Consider the following 25,510-nt stretch of genomic DNA (forward strand, 5'->3'; position numbering starts at 1 on the left):
CATGCATGTATTGCCTGCATGTAGGTAAGTGCACCTCTGTCATGCAATGCCCACAGACGACAGAAGAGACTGTCTGATCCCCTGGAACTGGAGTTACAAACAGTTGTTAGCTGCCATGTGGGTACAGGGATTTGAACCCTGGCCTTCCATAAGAACAGTCAGTGTTCTTAACCTCTAAGCCATCTCTCCAGCCCCAGTTGTTAGAAGTATTCTTAAAATTTGTATATCAGATAAGGGGCTGAATAACAGCTCCACAGTTTCATAAAATGGTTTGTCCCTTATGGTATGAACTTCTCTGCGAACATTAAATATGTGGTTCCTGATTTACGTTGCTATATAAAATATTTTAAAAATTAGAATTTTCTAAAAGTGAGTTGCCTTCCAAACTTTTTAGTAAATTCTTGATGTTCATAGTAAATGCAGAAGTATAGTGTTCAGGAGAGATGACTCAGCAGTCAAGAGCACTGGCCACTCTTGTAGAGGACCTGAGTTCAGTTCCCAGCACCCACAAGGTGGCTAACAACTGTTGGTAACTCCAGTTCCACAGGAATTCATTGCCTTTTTCTGACCTCTTTGAACATTGCACAACACAGGTGCATCTATATACATGCAGGCAATACACTTATACACATAAAATAAAAATAGTAAATAAAATTTTTTCCTTAAAAGTATAATAGTGTTGGTCGGATCTTTTATCAGATTAACAGGGTACTATTGGACAAGGTATAATTGTAGTGTTTGTCACTTGTACTATTACCATAATAGTTGGCCTTATGTAACCTCTTACATACATTCATTGAGACCTGAATATAAGTTTTTTAAGAAGTAGTAATAAAATGATTCTTACCAATTTTCTCTGAGACCTTTAAACTTCTATTTTAGCTTTATACATAAAAACTTTTAGATTGATTATAATATTCAGTTTAATAATTATACTTTTGTTGTTGCTATTGTTTTGAGACAGGGTCTTCCTGTAGCTCCAGCTGACCTGTAACTTCCTATGTAGACTAGTCTGACCTTGATCTCTAAACCAAAGATCTGCCTGCCTCTGCCTCCAGAGTGCTGGGATTAAAAGTGAGAGCCATCACACCTGGCCCTGACAATTACACATTTTAATTTAAAATTTTTTATTTAAAGCAAACAATAAATTTGGGAATTGTTTCCAGGTTCATTCATACCCTACAGTCTTGTTTTCTGTGTCTAGCATTAGCTTTTCATCATAGACGGTTCTTTCTCTGAAAATAGCATTTGAACTTCCATGTTAACTTTGGGTTCTCATTTTTTTCCTCATCTTGCCTAGTCAGAAAACCATCATGTACCTTTCCTTTGTTTTCATTCCCTCATTTCATGGTCACTTTTTATCTGGCAGAAGAGTAATACATACAACTCTTTAAAGTCAAATCATTTTCAGTGCTTTCTTACCACCTAGACAAATAACCTGAGGTTTATGTGATCATTTTTGTTGGCAGGTAAGCAGTTAAAACTCTGGATTTCAGTGAAATGAGAATTATATTCTCAGGATGAGATACATGTATCTAGCTCATTAATCTTCTTTCTTAAACTTACTTTGCTTTGTAGAAATTCTTGATGAAGGAGACAGTGATTCAAATACAGACCAGGATGCAGAAAGTAGTAAAGATGAGGATGAAGACGAAGAAGAGGAGGAAGGCGAAGAAGACGACGAAGGTAAAGGTGTAGCTTATTCAGAGAATACTGTACACACTCTGGGAAATTAATTCTGAGGTCATTCTCTAAAATAGCATTTCTCCATCTGTTGGGGAGGGATTGTGAAGAAAACCATTGGTGCCTAATAAGTGAAGACTAGGGGTATGGCTCTACATCATATAGGTCACAAGACTGCACCTACAACAAAATAAGGAAAATCTTTTTTTTTTGGTCCTTTTGAGACAGGGTCTCCCTGTAGCCCCAGCTGTCCTGGAAATCACTGTGTAGACCAGGCTGACCTTGAACTCACAGAGATCCTCCTCCCTCTTAATTTGGTATTTTAGACCTTTAATTGTACTGTAAGCTATAAACAGGTCCATTCATGTTGAGTGCACATGATTTATATACCCCTGGCAAAGATGTGACAGATGTGAATGACTACATATTTGCTCTTCATTTTGGCAAAATAGAGTAGGGAAGCCAGAAGCTGTGTTTGTGCAGAGGCAGGCATGATGTTCTTCCCCCTCAGCTTTAACTATATCATTGTACAGAAAAGTAAGGTCAGATCATTACTTTGGTTAAAGATCAGTAAATAGAACATATACGTCCTGGTCATGAATTGCATATCTAAAAATATTAAAGTCTGTCATTCTCTTTTAGGATAATGTATTTTAGGTGTTCTGGAACATTTACAAAAAAAAAAATAGATTTAATTTTTTTCCAGTGTTTCCTTTGAGTCCATTTAACTATCCATATTCTAAATTTTCCTTTAGAATTTCTTTGTTTTCTCTGGATTTATGAAAATTCAAGTAAACACAATTACATATAAGAAAAGTTTTCTTACATTATATAAAGGAAGTTTTTACACATCGGATATACCCAGCTTACCATAAACTGAATTTCAGCCTCTGCAGTTCATCTACTTTATCAAAATACTGTTTATGACTGTAGTTACACTCTTTTATGAAGCGTCAGCATGAAGTAGAGCCTTCTATGGTGTCTTAAGTGAGTTGGTAACACAGTTTTCTTAGTTTGTTTCTGGACTTTGATCTAACAAAATATGGCAGAAAACTTAAAGTAGCTGTGTTTAATTCTGCAAATGCTATTTTGCACAGTAGAACACAGCATTATTACTTTTATTGAATTTGATTTGTAGAAACACACTGTATAAAGATACATTTTCATCATGCTTATTTTTGTATTTTTGTGTTATGTTTAATTTCTTTCAGGACAAAAAGTGACTATTCATGACAAAACAGAAATTAACCTGGTCTCATTTCGTCGTACAATATATCTTGCTATTCAGTCAAGGTAAGGCATGATAGCTCAGTTGATCATTTGTTCTTGTTTTTGGATAAAAGATGGGTAAGTAGGATTAGAATCTGATAAGAGAAAATGGGTGATACCATTTTGTCATTCTCAAAGTACTTGCTTACCTCTCGACCCCTGTCCTATGTCCAGGCTCATAGATCCCAACCTATTTGTTCTTTTCTTTGAAAATGAATTGTCTTTACTTAATGTTTTTTTCTTTTTAGCTCTGTTATTTCTTATGGTTAAACACTAAATAAACCTTGAAAATAACTAACTCTGTATTAAAAGCTATTTCAGTATTTGTTAAAGTAAATTCAGTGTTTCTTTCTTTTTTTTTTTTTTTTAGGTAAAGTTAGTGTTTTATTTGAATTTAAACTAGTCTAACTGGTTCTGATTTTTCTTGATGTGTTAAGTATAAAAGTATAAAATTTTTCCTACAAATATTAATGAACAAAGTGGGACTCAAAGTGAGACGGATTTTTCCAAAGGAGGAAGCAACCAAGCAGACTATAACAGGAAGAGTCTTCAGTTACCAAACACAAAATAGGAGCATGCCATAGGGTTACTTTTTCTAACTTGATTTTTAATCCTGATTCCAAGCTTAGGAACATGGCTGTGGTAACTCTAAGGTATTGGTTTGCTATGCAGGAGCAAATGGATACAACTGGATTTAGGAATTAGGAAGGTTTTAAAGACCCTTTGAAGTAGCATTAAGCACTACCAGAATGTCAGGAAAATAAAGGTATTTCCTTTGAAAGCTATGAGTTTGGTTTGAAGAGAAATACATGAACGTTAAATATTTTGTGCATCTGTTTACATTTCACACAGGAATAGGGCTGTTTTCTCAGTTTTGTTCTTTGCTAGGTTTTGTATATTTCCATTAAGTATGATGTAATAGCAATAATGATTCATAAGTAAGAGTCATCTTGTTTTCATTCTGTCTGTAAACTTTAGCTTAAAATTCACCTTCAAATAGAGGAGTATTAAACAGCAGAATGCTGGTTAGGAATTTTTCTAGTTCATCTGCCTATTTCTTTGCATTTCATGTGAAAAACTTTTTTCATGTAAACTTGAAGATGAGAATTTTTGTTATAAGTCAGTATTTTTAGTGGTTTTTTTGCTTGTTTGTTTTGAGACAGGGTCTCCTTGTAGCCCCAGCTGGTCTGGAACTTGCTATGTAGACCAGGCTGGCCTTGAACACACAGAGATCCGTGGGTTCGAGATCAGGAGTGCTGGGATCAAAGGTGTGTGCCACCATGCCTGGCCCATTTCTCCTTTTTTTTTTGGAGACATGGTCTCCCTGTAGCCCCAGCCGTCCTGGAACTCACTATGTAGACCAGGCCGGCCTTGAACTCACAGAGATCGCCTGCCTCTGCCTCCCGAGTGCTGGGATTAAAGACATGCGCCACCACGCCCGGCTTCCATTTCTCCTTTTTAAGAAATCCAACACTTGTCAGGCTTAGAAGATGATTCTGTTTTAATGTTGCTGACAACATTAACTTTGAAGAGTTACAGTGGAGCTCTTTAAATAATTATTTAAAAGAAACCCTTCTTTAATTTGACCTTGGTATAATTTGACCTTGGTAATCTCTACATCACAAAAATGACTGAAAAATGAAAGCACTAAGACACAAATAGAGCTGCTATTACCTTCTACAACAGTGTTTTTAGAGTCTCAGCCCCACTTGCTTACCCCCTTTTCTTCTCAGTTATATATGACAGTGATTACTGTACTTAGAAAATCTATACAAATGTTAGAAGAAAGGCAAAGAATTTGAAGGGTTTAGATGGGAGAGTCATAGGAAATAAGATCTCATAAACAATGTTAGCCATCAAATGTCTAGACAAGTAAGTGCTATTATTGGTCACCAAAATAGCAGAAATGGCTGGATTTTTTTTTTTTAAGCAATGGTACTGAATCTTTAATTTTGTTAGATACACTGAAAGATTATTGGTGGATAAACTGTGGAAAGCCTTTTGGAAACATGAGTCAGGGGCTTACCATCCATGCAGCATTTATGCCGCATTACTGCATTAATAAAGAACAGTCTGACTCTCAGCATCCACTTTAACTCCAAGAGCAGACCCAAACTGCTGAGACCTGTTCTTCAGATTTTTTTCCTCCAAACTGTAATCTTGGTCAAGGGCTTTGCTCATTTTTTATTAAAAAGTGTACCCAGCATGAAAAAATCAGACCCTTATCAAAGAAGAATTTTGCCCTTTGATCTAGACCTAGAATACCACAGACACAACTACAGTTTCTCTCACCATTTGCAATGAGAGCTTATAGATGTAAAGCATGCATAGGCACATTCACATATTATTTTGGTTGAAGGGCAAGAGGGGCCATGAGGGATTAAGGTCAAATGCCCAGGTCACAAGAGGAACACATAATTCAGTGAGCTTATTTACATTATAAACAGCTAAGAAGATTAACGTTTTGGTTGCAAGGTTAGGTAAAAGTCATTTATCCAGAGTATATTCAGTTGTAAAAATTATTATGACACATTTCATCTGCCCCATCTTTTGGAGTATTATTGTAACTACTAAATAAGTAAATATTCATACAAAATTATATAATAATTGTTCATTGCAAAAACAAGAGAAACAAATGGGGGTGATTACTGCCCAAGATACGTGCTCAAAATACCCAGGTTCTGCCCCCATTGAAAGTTAAATTGATTGTGAGTTTTTTCAGTGTGAGCAAATGCTCTGATATAATGACAGCTTAGAGAAAATATATAGACTATGCAGCACTGTGCTTGTATCTTCTAAAAGTAGGCAAGTCAACTCTAGAAATAGGGCATCACATATCAGCAGTGTTTATCTTAAAAAGAAGGGTAGATAACAGATGGTTTTAAGTGTCTTTCTTTCCTCCAATACTTTGCATTTTCTAAGTCTTTATAACCTCCAGGCTAGATGGAATGAAGTGACTTAAGTCAGGTGGCAGTGAGGGCATTTTATGCAGTCACTTTGAGAAATCTTTGGATTTTTATAGTACTGCTATGCAAGTGCTCTACCATTGAGCTATACCTCCCAACCCTTTACTTTGGGAAATCTTGTCAACAGAAGTAAGTTTGACAACTGAACTATGTGGATATTGCAATTTTTAATTTTTACTAATCTTGCCAATACTCTTCTGTAATGCTACTGTTAGAATTCCTTAAATTACCTATTTACTTATAAAAAACAAAAGTACACATTGGTTTTGCTACTTTATTTTTAATTTTATGTGTATGAGTATATTGCATGCATGTATGTAAGTGCACCCACGTGTGTAATGCCCATGGAGGTCAGAAGAGAGCATCAGATTCTCCTGAAACTGGAGTTATGGACAGTTGTTAGCCACCATGTGGGTGCTGGCAGTTGAACCCAGGTCCTCTGCAAGAGCAGCCAGTGTGCTTAACCACTGAGCCATCTCTTCAGCCCTGGTTTTGCTATTGACAATAAAGCATTCCTATTTGTTATTGTTTCTAAACATTGTTCTGGTCTGATTTTGCATTTTTGGAGTTGTGGCCTCAGACAGAGATGGACTACAACGTGGTGCAATTTAGTTTCTTAAATTGAACACGTTGACAAAATCATTCTTAAATACTACTTGAAAACTGGCATTATATCAAGGAGACTGTAATTAAGTAATGTATTTTTATTACCATACTTCAGTTATTTTATCAATTTGTATTAAAATTGGAAATCATTTGATTTAACAACATAAGGTACTTAGAATATTGAGCAGCTTTAATTCATGTAATACTTATAATTAATGCAACTTCAAAACAATCTTGGTTATAAGGAACCATCATATACTTTAAAATAAAGCATAAAGAAAATAGATTCATACAGCCCTTTCCCTGGTACTTAATAAAAGTAGAAAGTACAATATCTTCACTTACTTGGTATTGTTATAATATTGAAATTTGTCAGTGTTAGATGTGCTTCAGTGTTGCCTGTTAGAAAGGCTGCTATCTGGAAGAGTTTGTTTTAGTTTTCTGTTCATTCTTTGCCTTGTACCATCTTGTATTGCTTCTCAGTTGTGCTTATGAAACCCAATAATTAATAGATGCTAGAAATACAGATGAACTGTGATGCTGTCTTCATAGTCATTACATTACATTGGGTAGTGATTATGATACTTTGGACTTTCTACAGAAGATCCAAATACATCAGTTCCTCAAGTTCATGTTGAATTTGCTAATTCTCTTCAGTATGTTGACGATAGTTTAAATTCATCTGTATGGACACTGTAAAAGCATGCTTTTTTCCTTATAGGTTATTTGAATCATTTGCTGATTTTATATTTTTTATAACATGTGGAAGTCCATTGTTTGTGCATAAACTAAGATACCTGTGAAAGTATTGAGTAAGCACCAAACGGCACAGGGCTCCTGCACCATCTTTACCTCTTGATTTGCAGCAGCAATAAGTAGTAGTGTTAGAAAAACATGTAAAGATTGTGGCACCTGGTGAGGTAGGTGCAGTTCCATTGTGATTGGCTGTCATGTGCTCTTCCTTGTGGAGATTTTAGTGTAAGTGAAAGATACTGGACCTGTTTTAATTACGATTTTTCCTGCCTTTCCTAAATATATATGCACATTTCAAGAAACTATTTTTCTTTCTTTTTAAATTATTTATTTAATAACCACATCATTAAAAGAAGCATTTCATTACAGCCTTAACATATTTAGTAACAATTTCCAGAGCAATATTGGCTGTAAATTTTTAGGTTCACAGTGTGTTATACAATATTATAAGATATAAAATTGAATGAGGTTTTAACTTTAAAACAAAGATCTCCATTTCATTTTAAAATATACTGTTTCATACAGAAAATCTCATTTTTAATGATACTAACACTTAGTTGTTTGCACATGCGTCTCTAATCTCTATGTATCTGATTACTAGTCACAGTCAGTTACTTTCTGAGATCCACCTGAGCATGGATATAAAATCATTGGGTAGATTTCAGTCGTAATGTGTTTCACCTCTACTATTCTTCCCAAATAATCTTATTCATCTGTATATCCACATCCCAAATGAGACCCTCCCATCGTTCCCCCCCCCAACCCCAGCACTGGAGTCCATATACTGTGTAATCCCTGTTATTGTCCACTATGTTGTCAGCACCCCCAGCTGTTCTCCAGTGCTTGTCCATCCCCTGAATCTAGTCAGCTTATGGAAACTTCCTTGTTTTAGGAAGATCAGCTGTTCCTCATCTAGCAACAATCAGTTGCCAATATTCCTTTAGATAAGATTGGGGTCTGCTGTTCATCTTCCCAGTTCTATGCTGGGTTACTGTCTGGGAGTCTCTTGGGCCACCCTGGCCAGCAACTCAAAGGAAGGTATCTACTGTCTGTCATTGTTTCTTGTTATGTAACTTTAAGCTATGCACATGGACTCTTAATTAAAGAATTATATTGATCCCTTTAATCTTTGGTTATACTTTCCTTTGGGCTGTTTAAGACCATACAGTTGGCCCAGATAAGATCGTTTGAGGATCTGTTCCTGAGGGGTCACATGGGCTTGGGAGGAGCCCCTGGCTCCTTTCTTTCACCAGTTCCACCTATGTGAAGATAAGTCAAAGGTCCTGCTCAACCATGGCTGGCTTCACTTAGAAGCATGGAGAAAATGTTTCCTCTGTGTTGACCCTCCTCTTTGTAGACTGGACACTGGTTCAAGTCCATCTGGTGGGGTCTCCGTGGCCTCCTTTATCAAGAGGACAAGTGATGCACCACAGTTGCAGACATTTTGAGAGATGTTCACAGTCCCCTGGAACTTAGTCAACATAGGAGAGCAAGGAGTAAAAACTGTCCTTTATGTCCCTCCAACCAAATTAGTATAGGCCTCAAAGTATAGCTGTTAGACATCCAAGAAAGTTAGTTCTACCAGTCTGGTACCTTTAGTTACCATGTGCCATGTAGATAAAGCTTGGGCAAAGACCAGACGTTCTCAGATAAACCTTGCCAAGACATGTATTATATTCCTTGAGCTAGTTGTTTGTATAATTTCTCAGTAGGTTGTTCAATTACTATGGTTCCCTCTGGTTTTTAAAAACTAGCTAGGCAGTATTTATTGCTCACATTGTCTAACCCTTCCACCTTGGTTTCCTCATTTAAAGTGCCCCCATTTTCCCCATTCCTTGATCTATGATTCTACCTCTCTTAAGCTCCTTCTCTCCCTTTATCCCCAAGGTTCCTGTATAACCTTCCCTCCCCCCCTTAAAATAACCCCAATTTTATCCATATTTCCCTTATTAATGCCTGTTTCCTACTGTTCTTTCAGATTCTTTCTTTTCATTACCTCCCTGGTTCCTTTTCATTATCCTGGTTCCTGTAGTGATGTCTGGATACATACTCACTTATCAGGATTTCATACTAGGATCCACATATGAGGGAGAACATACGTCTTTTTTTTTTTTTTTTCTTGAGTCTGTGTTACTTCATTTAGTATAGCAGTTTCTAATTCCATCCATTTACCTGAAAATTTCATGATTTCATCTTTCTTTATTGCTGAGTAAAACTATCGTGTAAATGAACCATATTTACATTATTGACTCTTCAGTTTAGGGACACTTAGGTTGCTTCCATCTCTTTGCTATTGTGAAAAGAGCAGCAACAAACATGGATGTACAACTGTCTCTGCAATAGGATGAGTTCTTCGGGTATGTGCCAAGGAGCAGTATAACTGGGTCAAATGGTAGGTTCATTTTCAGATTTTTAAGTGTTCTCCACACTGCTTTCCATAGGGGTTGAACCAGTTTGCAGCCCCATCAGCAGTGGATGAGTGTTCCCCTTTGCCCACATCCTCTCCAACATTTGGTATCATTTGTTCTCTTGATCTTAGCCAGTCTGACTGGGGTAAGATGAAATTTAAAGTGGTTTTATTTTGCATTTCCCTAATTACTAATGATGTTGAATACCTTTTAAGATCCTTCTTAGCCATCTTTATTTCTTCTTTTGAGAACTCTCTGTTCAGGTCCTTAGCCCATCTTTTAATTGGGTTACTTTCTTGATTCTTTGCTTTATGAATTCATTATATATTCTGGATGTTAAACCTCTTTCAGATGTGTTGCTGGTGAAGATTTTCTACCATTCTGTGGGTTTTCTCTTCACTTCCTTGGTTGCTTTTCTTGATGTACAGAAGCTTTTTAGTTTAATGAGGTCTCATTTGTTGATTCTTGCCCTTGTTTTCTGAGCAGTTGATGTCTGGTTTAGAAAATCCTTTCCTAAACCTATATCTTGTAGGTTATTGCCAATGTTTTCTTCTAACAATTTCAGAGTTTCAGGCTTCACATTGAGGTCTTTGGTCCATTTGGAGTTGTCTTTTGTGCTAGGTGAAAGATAGGGGTTTAGTTTCATTCTTCTATAGGTGGAGATCAGTTTTGCCAGCAACATTTGCTGAACATGCTGTCTTTCCTCCAGTTCTTGGCCCCTTTGTCAAACATCAGGTGGCTGAAATTGCATGCACTCATATTTGGGTTTTCACTTTTGTTTCATTGATCTACAGGTCTATTTTTGTGCCAGTACCATGTTGTTTTTATGACTATAGCTCTGTAATATAAAGCCTGGTATAGTAATCCCCCCAACATTGCTCTTAGTGCTCAGGGTTGCTTTGGCTATCGGAGGTCTTTTGCGCTTCCATATAAATCTTAGGATGGTTTTTTACAACTCTGTGAAGAATGTCTTGGGGATTTTGATTGGCATTGCTTTGAATCTATAAATGGCTTTTGGTAGGATGGTCATTTTCACAATACTAATTCTTCCAATCCATGAGCTTGGGAGGTCCTTCCATCTTCTGATGTCTTCCTTAATCTCTTTCTTTAAAGATTTAAAATTTTCATTATAGAGGTCTTTTAATGTCTTTGGTCAGATTTATTCCAAGACACTTTATTTTTTTGGCACCTGTTGTGAAAGGGAGTGTTTCCATTTACTCTTTCTCTGATTGCTTGTTATTGGTATATAGAAAGGCTATAGACATATGTAGATTAATTTTGTAACCAGCCACTTTACTGAACATGTTAATCATTTCTGAGTTTTCTGGTGGAATTTTTGGCATCTTTTAGGTATAATATATCATCCGCAAAAAGGGATAATTTGATCTCTTCTTTTCCAATTATTACTCTTTTAATTTCCTTCTCTCGTTTTATTGCTCTTGGAAGAGTTTCAAGCTCTGTGTTAAGGAGGAGTAGAGATATGGACGGCCTTGTCTGGTTCCTGATTTTAATGGGAGTGCATCCAGTTTTTCTCCATTTCTAATGATAGTGGCTGTGGGTTTGTTGTATATGGCTTTAATTATGTTGAGGTATGTTCCCTCCAGTCTAATTCCCTGTAGGACTTTGAACATAAATGTATGTTGAATTTTTTCAAAGGCCTTCTCTGCATCTATTGAGATGACCATGTGGTTCTTATCTTTGAGCCCATTTATATGGTTTATGATGTTTATTGACATATATATTGAACCATCCCTGCATCTGTGGATAAAGCCGAATTGATCATGGTGGATGATGTTTTGGATATATGTCTCTGTATGCAGTTTGCAAGTATCTTGTTGAGAATTTTTGCATCTATGTTCATTAAGGATATGGGTCTATAGTTTTCTTTTTTGGTTGTATCTTTTCCTGGCTTTGGTATTAGAGTGTTGCTGGCTTCATAGAAGGAATTTGGAAGTTCTCCCTCCATTTCTATTTTTTTGAATAAATTATGTAGTATTGGATGTAGATATTTAAATGTCTGGTAGAATTCTCCTTTAAATCCATCTCCTAGCCTTTTTTTTTAGCAGGGAGGTTTTCAATTACTGTTTCAATTTCCTTATGTTTTGTGGGTCTGTTTAAGCTATTGATCTCTTTTGGTTTAATTTTGGTAGTTCCCAGACTTTTAGATCCATTTCTTTTAGGTTTTCAAATTTAGTGACATACAGGTTTTTAAAGTTTTTTTTTTTATAATGTTCTGGATCTTTTTGGTGTCTGTTGTGATGTTTCCCTTTTCATCTCTGATTTTGTTGATTTGGAAGTTCTCTTTGTTTCTTTTTGTTAACTGGGCTAGCAGTTGGTCAATCTTGGTTATCTTTTCAAAGAATCAGTTATTGGATTCATTGATTCTTTGTATTGTTTTCTTTGTTTCTGTTTTGTTAATTTCTGCTCTTGATTTTTGTGATTTCTTCTTGTCTGCTGGGTTTGGGTTTCATTTGCTGTTGCTTTTCAAGTGCCTTGAGCTGTAATGTTAAGTCATTTATTTGTGTTTTTTCTGATTTTTTAATGTTGGCACTTAGAGCTATAAACTTCCCTCTAAGGACTGCTTTCAACGTGTCCCAGAGGTTTTGTTGTGTTGTATTGCCCTTTTCATTTAGTTCCAGGAACACTTTTATTTCTTTGTTAATTTCTCCTTTTACCCATTCATCATTCAGGAGTGTGTTGTTTAATCTCCGTGTGCCTGTGGTTACTAGGATTTCTTCCAGTGTTGATTGTAAGATTTATTTCATTGTGGTCTGATAGAATGCGTGAAATTATTTCAATCTTTTTGTATTTGTTGAGGTTTGTTTTGTGCCCCGGTGTATGGTCAGTTTTGGAGAAGGTTCCATGGGGTGCTGAATAGTAAGTATATTCTTTGGTCTTATTTGGTAGATGTCTGTTAGGCCCATCTGATGTATGGCATTAATTCCAGTGTCTCTCTGTTAACTCTCTGTCCTGTTGACCTATCTAATGGAGACAATGGGATATTGAAGTCCCCCACTATTAATGAGTTGGGAATAATCTGGGTCTTAAAATCCTGTAGTACTGATTTTATGAATTTGGGTGCTCCAGAGTTTGATGAATATATGTTCATGATTGTAGTATCATCTTGGTCAGTTGTTCTTTTGATGAGAATCAAGTGGCCATCTTTATCTCTTTTGATTAGTTTTAGTTTAAAGTCTATTTTGTCAGATATTAGAATTGCAATGCCTGCTTTTTCTTAATACTATTTGCCTGGTATATTTTTTTCTCTCCTTTCACCTTAAGGTAGTACCTGTCCTTGAAAGTGAGATGATTTTCTTAGAGACAGCAAAAAGATGGGTTTTGTTTCTTAATTCATTCAACTAGTCTGTGTCTTTTGACTGGGGAGTTCAGTCCATTGATTTTAAAGTTATTAATGAAAGATGTATATCAATTCCTGTCATTTTTATTTCTGTTCACATTGTTGGTGTAGCTGTACATTTCCATAGTTATACCTTCATTAAGTTTCTGTTCGTAACCCCTTGGGTATAATCGTTCCTTTCTTCAGTTCTTTGTATTGCTTCAAGAACTCTCTGAAAGGCTGGTTTTGTAGACATGAATTCTTTCAGTCTGTTTATGTCATGGAAAATTTTTCTTTCCTCTTCGACTGTAATAGACATTTTGGCTGGGTAAAGTAATCTGGGTTGACATCTGTGGTCATTTAGAACTGGGAATACTTTGGCCCAGCCTCTTCTGGCTTTCATAATTTGGACTGAAAATTATCTGTAATTCTTATGGGTTTTCCTTTATATGTGACTTATTGTTTTTGTTTTGCAGTTTTCAGTATTCTCTCTTTGTTCTATACATTTAGTGTTTTTAGTATGATGTGCCATGGAGCGTTTCTTTTCTCGTCCTATTTGGTGTTCTATATGATTCTTGTATTTGTAAGGGCATGTCTTTCTTTAATTTTGGGAAATTTTCTTATATAGTCCTGTTGAAGATCTGGTCCATTCCATTATCCTGAGATTCTTCTCCTTCCTGTATGCCTATTATTTGTAAGTTTGGTCTTTTTATGGTGCCACAAAATTCTTGCATATTCTGTTCTTGTGTTTTCTCAAAGTTTTCATGCTCTTTGCTTGAGTGGTGTAATTCATCCACTTTATCTTCCAGTGTTGATATTCTGTTTTCCATTTCATTCATCCTTGGTGAGGCTTTCTCCTGTCATTTCTAATTGGTTTACTGAGTGTTTCACTTCTGTCTTCATTTCGGCCTGAGTATTCTTCAATATTTCTAGCTCTTTTGTTAATTCATTCAGAAGTTTATCCCTATCTTCCTTAAGTTCTTTGATTTCTTTTTGTGTTCCTTAAATTCTCTTTTATCATGTTTATAATTATTCTTTTGAATTCCATGTCCTGTGTTATCTCTAGGGGGTTCTCATTGCACTCCTCTATAGGACTGATGGTACCTAGTGGGGATATATTATTTTGATGTTTCATGTTATTATTTTTTCTCTGACTTTGACATTTGGAGTTCTTCTAGAGATTCTGGTTCTTGTATGAGACTCAAGTCTTCCTTTGTTGAGTTTAGATCTACTTCTCTTTGTAAACTTTATGTGCCTTTGTGGTTTACTTGTTGGGCATGAAAAGCCTGTAGGTCTAGGCTTCAGCTTCTCTCTTTTGATTTTTGTGTTGAAGTGGCCAAATTGCTTTTGTCTTGCTTCTCAGGAGTTCCCACAGAGGCCCAAGTTGGATGAGGATCAGATGCTCTCAGTCCTCTTCCCAAGGTCTGGATCCCTCCAAGAAAGATGCTGGTCTCAGGAATTCGAGGGTTAGGCTGGCCTAGGAGCAGAGCCCATTAAAGATGCTGGCCTCCAGAGATGTTAAGGAAGGGGTGGTGGCGAGGAGAGTCCCGAGGGCTCCTGGGGACTAGAGGGAAGAATTGGGTTGGTCTGGGCGCAAAGGATCAAGAAGCAATGGGGATTCTGGGCTAAGAGGTCAGTCCATGAGAAGTGACAGGCCAGTTCCCCTGCTAAGAGGAGAGATAGGGTGGGGGAGCTGGGAGGGTGAATGAGGCTGGGGGAGTCAAGGAGCAGTGGGCACAGCCAAACTTACCCAGGCAAGCTGTTGGTTCCAGGAAGCTGTGGGCAAGAAACTATTTTTCAAATGAAATATTCACTATAGCTTTTCCACTTAGTTGGAAAGTATAAGTATTCCTGTGTTAAATTCTTAATTTCTGGAACTTTGTCCAGGATTGTGTTTCACGGACACCTCTGAGTCTCTGTTTTTCTCCTCTCTTAAACAAGAGAATTGAGTCAGTTTTTGCTAACTTTCTGAAATGTTAGTGATGTATGAACTCAAATCAAGATAGTACCCTACCAAAAATCAGAGGTTACTAATTTAGTTAGGTGTGTATTTGTGACTGGTAAATGAAAATTAGATCTTAAAATTTTTAGTTGATTAAAAATTTTAATGTGCTGGATGTGGTGCATGCCTTCAGTCACAGCACTTGGGTTGTTAAGACAGGAAGATGAGGCTGTGCTGCATAGGGTGTTTGAGGACAGCCTGGGCTGCAGGAGATTGTGTCTGAAACAAAATTAAAAAAGGTAAAAAAGTTCTAAAGCTTTAACTATATTTGTCTTCATTGTTAAGCATTCTATCTGTTGTTTTATCTAAACTTCTGAATGTGGGTCTTGTTTAAACTTACTGAACAAATAAATACAGATGAAAACAGCTGACTTTCACACATAGGGAATTACTGGGACCTAGTTCCCTAGATTTAGTATGTTTTGATTTCTTCCTTAATACTGGATTATCGGTTTAGAATAGTAAATGAATTCCTCATATACTGATCCTTCAATGCTGTTTTTGTTGTTTGATGTTTGTTTTGTTTTGGTTTGAGACAGACTCTCACTATGTAGTCCTGGCTAGCCTGGAACTCACAGAGATCTACCTGTCTCTCTTCCTCTTGAGTGCTGGGATTAAAGGTCTGAACCACCACACCCAGTTTCAGTTTTTGAGACAGGATCTCAGTGTAGCCTACGCCAGCCTGGAACTTGCTAAGAAGTCCAAATTGGCCTCAAACTCAGGAAGCTCTCGTCAAGAAATTCCAGTGGACTCTCATATGAACATTTGAAATTTGTCCTGTTCTAACTTTTTTCTAGTTCCCATCTAGAACTTGTAATGCTAATTACTCTTACCTTTGCTTCTCCTTCACATCTCCTGTTCACCAGTCAAGGACTTTCTTTTCCCCCTACAGATGAGAGTTATGCATTTTGGGAGTCTTTTAGATAGACCCACTGAAAGGGTACCCCAGTTGCCTCACCCTGTGTCCCTGTCCAGCATGGAAGAAGCAAGAGCGGTCTGCATCCCAATTCCCTGTCCACAATTTGGGTAACCTCTTCAGAGGATGGTGTGATAAGAATAGGAAGTAGGAATTGGCTAGGCAGTTAGTATAAAAAGACCCCAAACATAGCCAGTTTCTTGGCTAAAAGTCAAAATGTCCTTGGGCCTCTTAGCAACGTACTCTATTCCAAAGGCCAAAAATGTTGAAAGTATTCGGGAGCTCTTATCTACTCCTTAAAAGATTTTAGGGTTACCTCTTTAGAAGGGGGAATGTTAGAGTAGCAAAAAGAAGAAAGAGAACATGAAGTTATCAGAAAAAAGTGATGGGGAGATATGGGAGGAGTTGGAGGGGAGGGAGTGGGCATGGATTTGATCAAAACACCTTATATGATTATATGCCTGTATGAAATTCTCAATAAATTATTAAATAATAAAGTTTAAAAAGGTTATAAATAAAAATAAAAATTGCCCTTTAAAAGCAAGGACTTTTTCCTTCATACATTATAAAATTCTTCCTTTCTTACCTGTGATGAATTGCTTTAGTATGTTCACAGAGTTGTCTAAACAATACCACTAACTCCAGAGTATTTCCATTACTCGAGAATAAACCCCATTCCAGCCAGGCGTGGTGGCACACCCCTTTAATCCCAGCAGTTGGGAGGCAGAGGCAGGCAGATCTGTGAGTTCCAGGCCAGCTTGGCCTATATAGCAAGTTCCATTCCAGCTGAGGCTATAGGGAGACACTGTCTCAGAAGAAAACCAGAATAAACCCTATTCCCATCCACAGTCATTCTGCTCCCTTCAGCTTCATTTCATGTCCATGAATCAGCCTGTTCAGAATCTGGGATTATAATTGGATCACAGATGGCCATTTGTGTCTGGCCCTTTAGCATAATCTGAGGTTCTTCATGTTGTCACATGTATTAGTTAAAAAATTACCCAAAACATTAGTAAAGTAATATTTTTGTATGTAAAAGAGCATTGTAGTTTGTTGCTTCAGGCTTTTAACCTATTGTGACTATCTTGTCTCCATAGTTTAGATTTTGAGGAATGTGCTCACAAGCTGCTGAAAATGGAATTTCCTGAGAGTCAAACAGTATGTCAATTCCTTTTTTTTTTTTTTCCTGTTAGAAAGTATATATTGATTAATGTTTAGGGAGTTTAATAGGTTTTGCAACTTAACTATAAAATGATCTTCGTTTTTAATGTAGGTTTTCTGTAATTTTATTAAACTCAAGGCTTAGGCCCCCGGAGGTCGTTCATATTTTCTCTAGTAAATTACATCTTCTTGAATGGTATACTAGAAGAATCGTCTCTGAAACACCATCTTTTGCATAGAATTTCTGAGTGATTACCTATGAAGCAAATTATGACATAGATACAGCAGGAAATTTGTTCAACATATATTTTTATCTCTTCCTTTGTCTTTATACACTAAAGATTCTTTTGGTAGGAGTTAATGAAGATCACAACACATATGGTTACATTGCTGTAGTTGTATAAAGAAAGATTGGTGTTATTGTTCCATTGGCTAATTCATGCATGAAAAAAGGAATTGAACATGTGCACAGCAAAATAGACAGGGATTTAGTAATCCACAAACCTAAGATCACTTAGTCTAGTGGGACCATTGTCTTATAATTAGTGTACCTCAAAGTCTCAGAATCCTAATGCTAAGGGTAATAAACACCAAAATGAATAAATAATCACTTTTTTTTTTTCCTAGTTGTCATGCATTCACTGCTTTCTGCCCATCTTGGATTTATGGACTCTGAGCCAAGGCTTTGGTGGATTTTTTTTTTTTTCTTTTCATATCTTGCTTTACGTATAACTGACCCTGCACAGATACAGGAATAAGTGCCTAGGTGCCAATGGATTGTTCAGTTTCTTTTTGTTGTTGTTTTGTTATTTATTTATTTTTATATCTTTTATTTATTACTTTTATGCGTGCTGTCTTCATGCTGTCACAGGAGCCTGCATGTAAGTGCTCCTGTGTTATGTAATGCCTGTGGAGGTCAGAAAAGGGCATCGGATCCCCTGGAACTTGAGTTACGGACAGTTGTTAGCTGCCATGTGGGTGCTGGGATTCGAACCTGGGTCTTCTGCAACAATAGCCAGTGTTCTTAACCACTGAGCCATCTCTCCAGCCCTGGGATTGTTCAATTTTTACCTTGTTTATCTCATGATATTCTAAGCTATATTACAATTAAATGTAAATTCTTTGTCCTAAGTCTTCAAACATGATCAGCTACAGGGACTGGTAAATTGTAACCCAGACCTACTTTCTGTGAGTAAAGCTTTATTGGAGTAAAACCATGCTCGTTTATTGATTTTTTTTTTTTTTCCTTCCTGATTGCTTGACACCACATTAGCAGAATAAATAGCTTTAGCAGATATTATATTGGCCCTAACCCATAAAATATTTACTGTTTGTCTTTAAAGAAAAAAATCGCCAGTCCTTGTTCTATCATATACATTCAGTATTGAAATGCCATCATAGGAAATTGTATAAAAAATAATAATAATGTTAGTTTGTTTAGTCCACATTCTATTGACTATTCCTGTTTGTATTCTGATAGAACTTGATGTGTCATCTGTAGAAGGAAATGAATTACTGTATGATCTTGTTGCATTTATGGAATATAATTAAATCATTGTAAATTTTACTAATACTAATCCAGAGGGTAGCTGTTCTAGAATTAACCTCAACATATTTTGATAATATTTGAAAGTATCTTAATTCATCTATTATTACATACTCAGCAGACTCCTAATGCTCTGCCATTAAATAGAAATTTTAAAATAATTATTATAAGCCATAGAGAATAACTTTTTAAAATATTTTATTTACACCCTGTTTTTTAATTTTATTTTATTATTTTTATTTTATGTATATGTGTATATTGCCTGCATGTAGGTAAGCGCACCTGTGTCGCGCAGTGCCCTCGGAAGTCAGAGAGGTTTGTCGGATTCCCTGGAACTGAAGTTACAGACAGTTGTTAGCAGCCATGTGGGTGCTGGGATTCGAACCCAAGTCTTCTGCAAGAACAGTCAGTGTTCTTAACTGCTGAGCCATTTCTCCAGCCTGAGGATAACTCTTAAAATTGCATTTAGTTTAGGGAAGAAAATAATTTATTCTCTAAGTAGTGCTGTCAATTAGCAATACCATTGGTGTTTTATTGTTTAGAATGATTACTATATTATAAAACATGATGCTGGCAGGAAAAATTGAAAGTGAATTTTAATATATCAGGTTGATATGACAGCATATTTAAGAAAACCTTATTATACATTTTCAGTATGTTGTGAAATTTTGACAACATATACTTTTCCAGAATTTAACACATTTATGAATATTTTACTTAATTGGGTTAACTTGTGAGAGCTTTTCTTTAAGCTAGGAATATGATAATGTCTGAAGGTATTCCAGTGTTTTAAAGTGAGGCCTCTGGACTGGATATATGACTCAGCAGTTAAGAACCCTGGCTGCTCTTATGGAGGACCTGGGTTCAAACTCCTGCACCCACATAGCAGCTAACAACTGTCCGTAACTCCAGTTCCAGGGGATCTGATGCTGTCTTCTGATCTCTGCGTGCATTGCATGACACAGGTGCACCTACCTATATGCAAGCAGTACACTCATACATAAAATAATAATAATGAAAATAAATTAAATATTTAAAGTGCGGCCTCTGAGTAGACCATCACTCTAGAGCAGCACTGTTCTCGATGGAACTGTTATATATTCTGCTCTATTCAGGGCAGCAGCCCTTGGACTTGTCTGACTTTTGAGTACACAAAACATGGCTATCATGACTAAGAAACCAAAATTACAACTTTTAAGTAATTTAGCCGCTTGTAGAAAGCTACTACGTTGGATGCACAATTCTGTGCTTTTCCAGGTTCCCTTCTAATCCTTGTCCTGAGCATCTCTGCTCTGTGTAAGTCATCTTGCTAACCTAGAGGTATGCAGTAAATTTAAATGCTCACAGTTTACTTAGATTACACCTCAGTAACTATGACAAAATTTCAAAATAGTTAATTGAAAATTTATAGCTAAAATTTAACTGAAGGAATATACATTTTATTTATTCATACTTTATGTGTATAAGTGTTTTGCCTGCATGTGTGTACATATACCCATGCACACATAACCCACAGAGTACAGAAGAGGGTGTTGGATCTTCTGGAACTGGAGTTATGGACAATTGTTAGCCACCATGTGGGTGACAGGAACTGAATGTGGGTCCTCTGCAAGAGCAGCCAGTGTTCTTAACCGCTAAGCCATCTCCAACCCCCACATTTAATTTTCATAAACCTGCTTTCTATTTAAAGAACCAAATATATTCTAGTTACTGCTTTAAAAAAAAAAAAAAGAAGAAGAAGAAAGGAAAAGAAATAATATATAGAAAAAGGTCTTTACATTTTGGTGGTCTAAAAATGAAATTTCTTCCTCTTTTCATTTCATTTTGTCTCTGTTCACAATGTTGGCTGAGTTACTCCTGTGTGAAATTGCTATAATCAGTGTATATTCCATTAGGATTAATTCAGGAATTACTAAATCATACTTGTTAATTAAAATCCCTAATTAATTAGATGTAAATCATTTGTGATAATGATATTTTCTGATCAGGGATTTATTCATTAGTTTTAAACAATTTCACAGAGAGGTTTTTCAAAGCAGCTGAATAGCTGATTGGACAGTGTACTCCAGCAACTCTGGGATTAGTTTATCTGTCTGTAGGTTCTGTAGGTAGGTCTGTATATATGACATTTCTTTTAAGACTAGAAAATTGAGCTACAGACCAATTTCTGTTCTTTATTACAGTTTTTTTCTTTGTCGACTGTAGGCCCATTTAAGTTGAAAATTGAAGTTGTACTCATTTATGCTTTTGTAAACATGTATGTTTTGTTTTCTCAATACTAGTTAAGTATATTCTTTAACAATTGAGTTTAAACCTAAATTTTTAGGTATTATGTTGATAAGTCTATACTTAAAAGATTTCTTTTAAGATAATATTTTCAGTGTCTCTGACGTTTTTCACATACTAGATTAAGAAATGATTTATATTTATTAATTTAGAATTTTATATTTAATCAAATTAGTATAAATAGCTATAGATTATATCATCGAGACTAAGGGCTTTTAAAATATGGTAAACTTGGCATTGATTATTTTAAAAAACATAATTTTACTAGGTTTTCAAGATTTTTAAGTCAGAGTTTGAAAATAGTTACTTTTGTTTTGGAAATTGTCATATAACATATAATATCCATTGTGTTCTGAGCCATTAATGCAATTTTTCTTTCCAAATAGAAAGAACTCTGCAATATGATACTTGATTGCTGTGCCCAACAAAGGACTTATGAGAAATTTTTTGGCTTGTTAGCTGGGGTGAGTTCCAGCCTTGTTTCTCATGTCAGGATTTAAAAAGTGAATTAATGATTCTGCTTTGTGTCCTGGTCTGCTCTGATGTAACACCATCTCTTTCTGAAGCAGAGTGTTTTCTCCTTCAGATTTCTTATGCCCTTCAGTTTTCTCCTTTGCCCCACAGTTTTGCAGTACTTTAACTTTGTATATCATTCTTCCACAACTCTCTGAAATTATACTTACTGTATAACAATTTCCCAATGCAAGACAACTAAATATTTTCTTCAGAACCTCAAAGCAATTACTAAAGTCAGGAATACATTTAGGCAACACGGGATAAGCATGGTCTAAAACATTTTTTTTACTCCAAACTATTCACAAAGCAGAAATACATCAAATGTGTATGTCTAGGATCAACTGAGACTGTATAGTTTTGTTTTAGCATATAAATCCAGATAGAAACAAATCTAACTTTTTTTTATAGCACAGAAAGATTTAGTGATTTTTTTTTTGAAGGTCCATAAAGTATTTTATTTAGTTTAGTAAGTTTAGAATTAGTAAGCTCAGTTGTATTGGCATTCAGTTTTTACTAGTATTAACTTTCAGTTTTTTATTTGCTAGCGATTTTGTATGCTGAAAAAAGAATACATGGAATCATTTGAAGGTATATTCAAAGAACAGTATGATACCATCCATCGCTTAGAAACAAACAAATTGAGGAATGTTGCTAAGATGTTCGCTCATCTTTTATACACTGATTCACTTCCCTGGAGTGTAAGTAATTGGATCAACATTTACTCTTCCTTCCTAATCTGTTATTTTCAAATACGTATTATCATGACTTGGCCATCTTATCCTATTAGGAAATATGAATTAAAATGAAATGTGTAGTACACTCTTACTGTAACTGCTGTCTTTGTCTCTGTTTTTATGTCTTTAAATAAAAGGCTAAGTTAAATAATATACAAGTCTTAGTACTCTCTTGGGTCATCAAACAGTTCAAGCCATAATGCTTTTCAGTAGTGATGACTAGGAGTATTTTCAGGGAAAATATGTATTTTCATGTTTGTGCTTATACACATTTGTCTATCCTCATATAACAAAGAGAGATATGTGTTCCCCTATTTTGGTGGCTCAGAATTTCCATATTTCTTTAAAGATTAACTTTTCATGGTTCCTCCTATTGGGACTCGAGGGACAGGATTATCCTAGGGGTTGTGTTAAGTAAACTTTATATCTCATTGGGTAAGCAATAGGAAGGGGATACTGTGCTCATATTTAGGATAAAGAAAGACATTCTTTTTTAAAAAAAAATTTTATTTATTTTTATTTTATGTGTATGTGTGTATTGCTTGCATGTAGGTATAAGTGCACCTGTGTCGTGCAATGCCCATAGAGGTCAGAAGGCGCTGTCAACTCCCTTGGGACTGGAGTTATGGACAGTTGCTAGCTGCCATGTGGGTTCTGGGATTCGAACCCAGGTCTTCTGCAAGAACAACCAGTGTTCTTAACCACTAAGCCATCTCTCCAGCCCCAAGAAGAAAGACATTCTTAATGGGGAAATGTACATTACATTGAACATTGAGCTTGTATCTTTTGTACAATTCATTCAAACACTCTTATTTAGCTACCACATGTGTGTCCAGACACAAGAAAGGTGGTGGGCAATAGAATGATTTGCATGGTCCTTGTTCTCTGGAAAGTTGATGTAAAAAAAAAAAAAATGTAAGCTATATCAATGGAGATAATATCACATAAAAAGTCATTGACTATAAGAAAAGCAAAGTTGCTAGAATTTTAATAAAGAAAAATCACATGCCAAAAGAAAGAGACTCATATTGTAAAACAGCATGAACTAATGGCAGAATGAGGCAACACCACTGGTCTTATGAACATGGGGTGATTTTTGTAGTACTTAAGTACTAAGTAAATCCAGCTATGTTAAAAGGGCATTTGTCAGCTAACCCAGCAACCTAATCATAGTAACCTTTCGCTTCTTCATTTCCTCTGTTTTAGAAAATGAAATCAAGGTTTAAACAATTGACTAACATAGGCTTCCAGAATACATAATGCATAACAGCTGGAGATTACTTTTCTAAACATTTTGCTCTAAAATCTATCTTCATGGGGCTAGAGAGATGGCTCATCAGTTAAGCGCACTGGACTGCTCTTGCAGAGGACCTGGGTTTGAGTCCCAGCACCCACATGGTGGCTATGAAGTGTCCTTAACTCCAGTTCCAGGGGAATCCGATGCCCTCTTCTGACCTCTGTAGCATTGCATGACACAGTTTACTCACATACATGCTGGCAATACATTTATACACATGAAATTAAAATGATAAAATATTTTTAGAAAAAACTATCTTCATGAGTCAGCTTCTAAGCCAGTCTTCATTTTCAGGAGATGTCATCATTTCTGTCAGTCTTTACTTTTTTCACGTGCATATGTGATAAAAAGAGGTGTAACCTGGTAATCTCAGTGGCATTGCCCACAGCCCTCATCCACTCCATGTTCTGATGAGCGATGTCTGGGAACAGTCTTTACTTTGTGTTACGTTCGCAAGACAGGATATCTTCTTTGCTATAAAAAGCACTTTCCGCAGAAGGAGAATGAAATCTATTTCTGTAACATCTTAACATTTGAAAATTAATATAGAGAAGCCAAGAAATAATACATGTCAGCGTAAAGGAAGAAGATACTTGGAGATTCTGCCTAAAGATGAAAGTGAATTGTAATTTTGAGAGGTAACATATTTATGGGTTACTTTGTCCTGTCTTTTAGAAACCAAAATGAAATTCGGGCTTTTTTTCCCCTTTAACTTTCAGGTTCTTGAATGTATAAAACTGAGTGAAGAAACTACTACATCGTCTAGTAGAATTTTTGTCAAAATATTTTTCCAGGAACTATGTGAATACATGGGTCTTCCTAAACTCAATGCAAGATTAAAGGATGAGTAAGTTAACTAACACATTTCAGTCTTACTGTCCTTAGGAGTTTCTCCCCACTTTAGCAGATACAAATATACTCCTCATTATGAAAACAAGTTAAGCACATAGGACTTTAGATAGTGTATTCTGAATGTCCTGCCACGAGGTTATTGGACAACATGCAGCTTTCAGAGCTTTATTCCATTACTGTTAAAGAATCCCCACCTCACCTGTCTTGTGAGCCTGTTGTGTGAATTGCTCGTTGTCACTTAGAGAGCTTCTTCGTTCTCCTAATGCTGTCCTCTAAGATTTCACAGTGACCACCTGTTTAATCCAGGGGTCTCTCAGTCCTCCCCCCTTCATGTCCCTGCCTCTTTTAAAACATGCTCATTGAGGCAGCTACTTCCTTCTTACTCTTCTTAGTCACCATCTCCCCTTCAGCCTTGTATCTGTGTTGTGAAGGTTCACCAGAGGCCTGCACTAGTGTCTTCAGGGTGCCTCTGGGTTCTCTCTATCCAGTTTGTCTACTTTTCTCATGATACTGTACTCTGGCCACCTCAGTAGCGCCAAGCTTGCGGCAGTGTCTGCCTTTTCATGCTTCCGTACCTCTGTCTCCCTGAGTAGCGCCCCACTTCCTGATCTTTCAAATGCTTACTTGGCCTTCCTGCATTTCACCCATCCCTGTGAAATGCTTGTTGCTTACTTCCTGGCCTTCCCAGTGCTTTGTACACAGCTAGGTATGTAGGCATATGCCTACGAACAGATTTTCTGCATACATACAGAATACATGTTTATGCATATATGCATGTGTATATGTGTCTACATGTATATACATATTTACATATTCTTAGTGTGCATATGAAAAGTTTTCTTAATCTGTATTGCATAACTATAGACATCAAGTGTAGAGGCTGGTGCGTTGGCTCAGAAGGTAAAGGTGCTTGTCACCAAGACTGATGACCTGGTTTGGATCTCTGAGACCACACAGTGGAAAGAAAAAACTAGCTCCCACAAGTTGTCCTCTTGACTCCATACCCAACCCTCCCCACTCAGATGTAATAAATAAATCTAGCCGTGTAGCCAGGCATGGTGGTGCACACCTTTAATCCCAGCACTTGGAAGGCAGAGGCAGGTGGATCTTTGTGAGTTTGAGGACAGCCTGGTCCACATAGTGAGTTCCAGGACAGCTGGGGCTATAGGGAGACCCTG

At 36.4% G+C, this 25,510-nt stretch overlaps 1 protein-coding gene across 1 annotated transcript in view; it reads left to right on the top strand.

The window, feature by feature from the left end:
* Positions 1–25,510, top strand: part of Cwc22 (CWC22 spliceosome associated protein homolog) — a 72,105-nt gene that overhangs the window by 31,223 nt on the left and 15,372 nt on the right. Inside the window, exons 12-17 of the mRNA XM_029562550.1 lie at positions 1,579–1,686; positions 2,895–2,976; positions 17,038–17,098; positions 21,320–21,397; positions 21,995–22,147; positions 24,200–24,327. Of these exons, the coding sequence (XP_029418410.1) occupies positions 1,579–1,686; positions 2,895–2,976; positions 17,038–17,098; positions 21,320–21,397; positions 21,995–22,147; positions 24,200–24,327 (610 nt within the window). The remainder of the gene's footprint in view (positions 1–1,578; positions 1,687–2,894; positions 2,977–17,037; positions 17,099–21,319; positions 21,398–21,994; positions 22,148–24,199; positions 24,328–25,510) is intronic.

Source organism: Nannospalax galili, unplaced genomic scaffold, assembly GCF_000622305.1.
Source record: "Nannospalax galili isolate Female #2095 unplaced genomic scaffold, S.galili_v1.0 scaffold895, whole genome shotgun sequence".
NCBI classification, from domain to species: Eukaryota; Metazoa; Chordata; class Mammalia; order Rodentia; family Spalacidae; genus Nannospalax; species Nannospalax galili.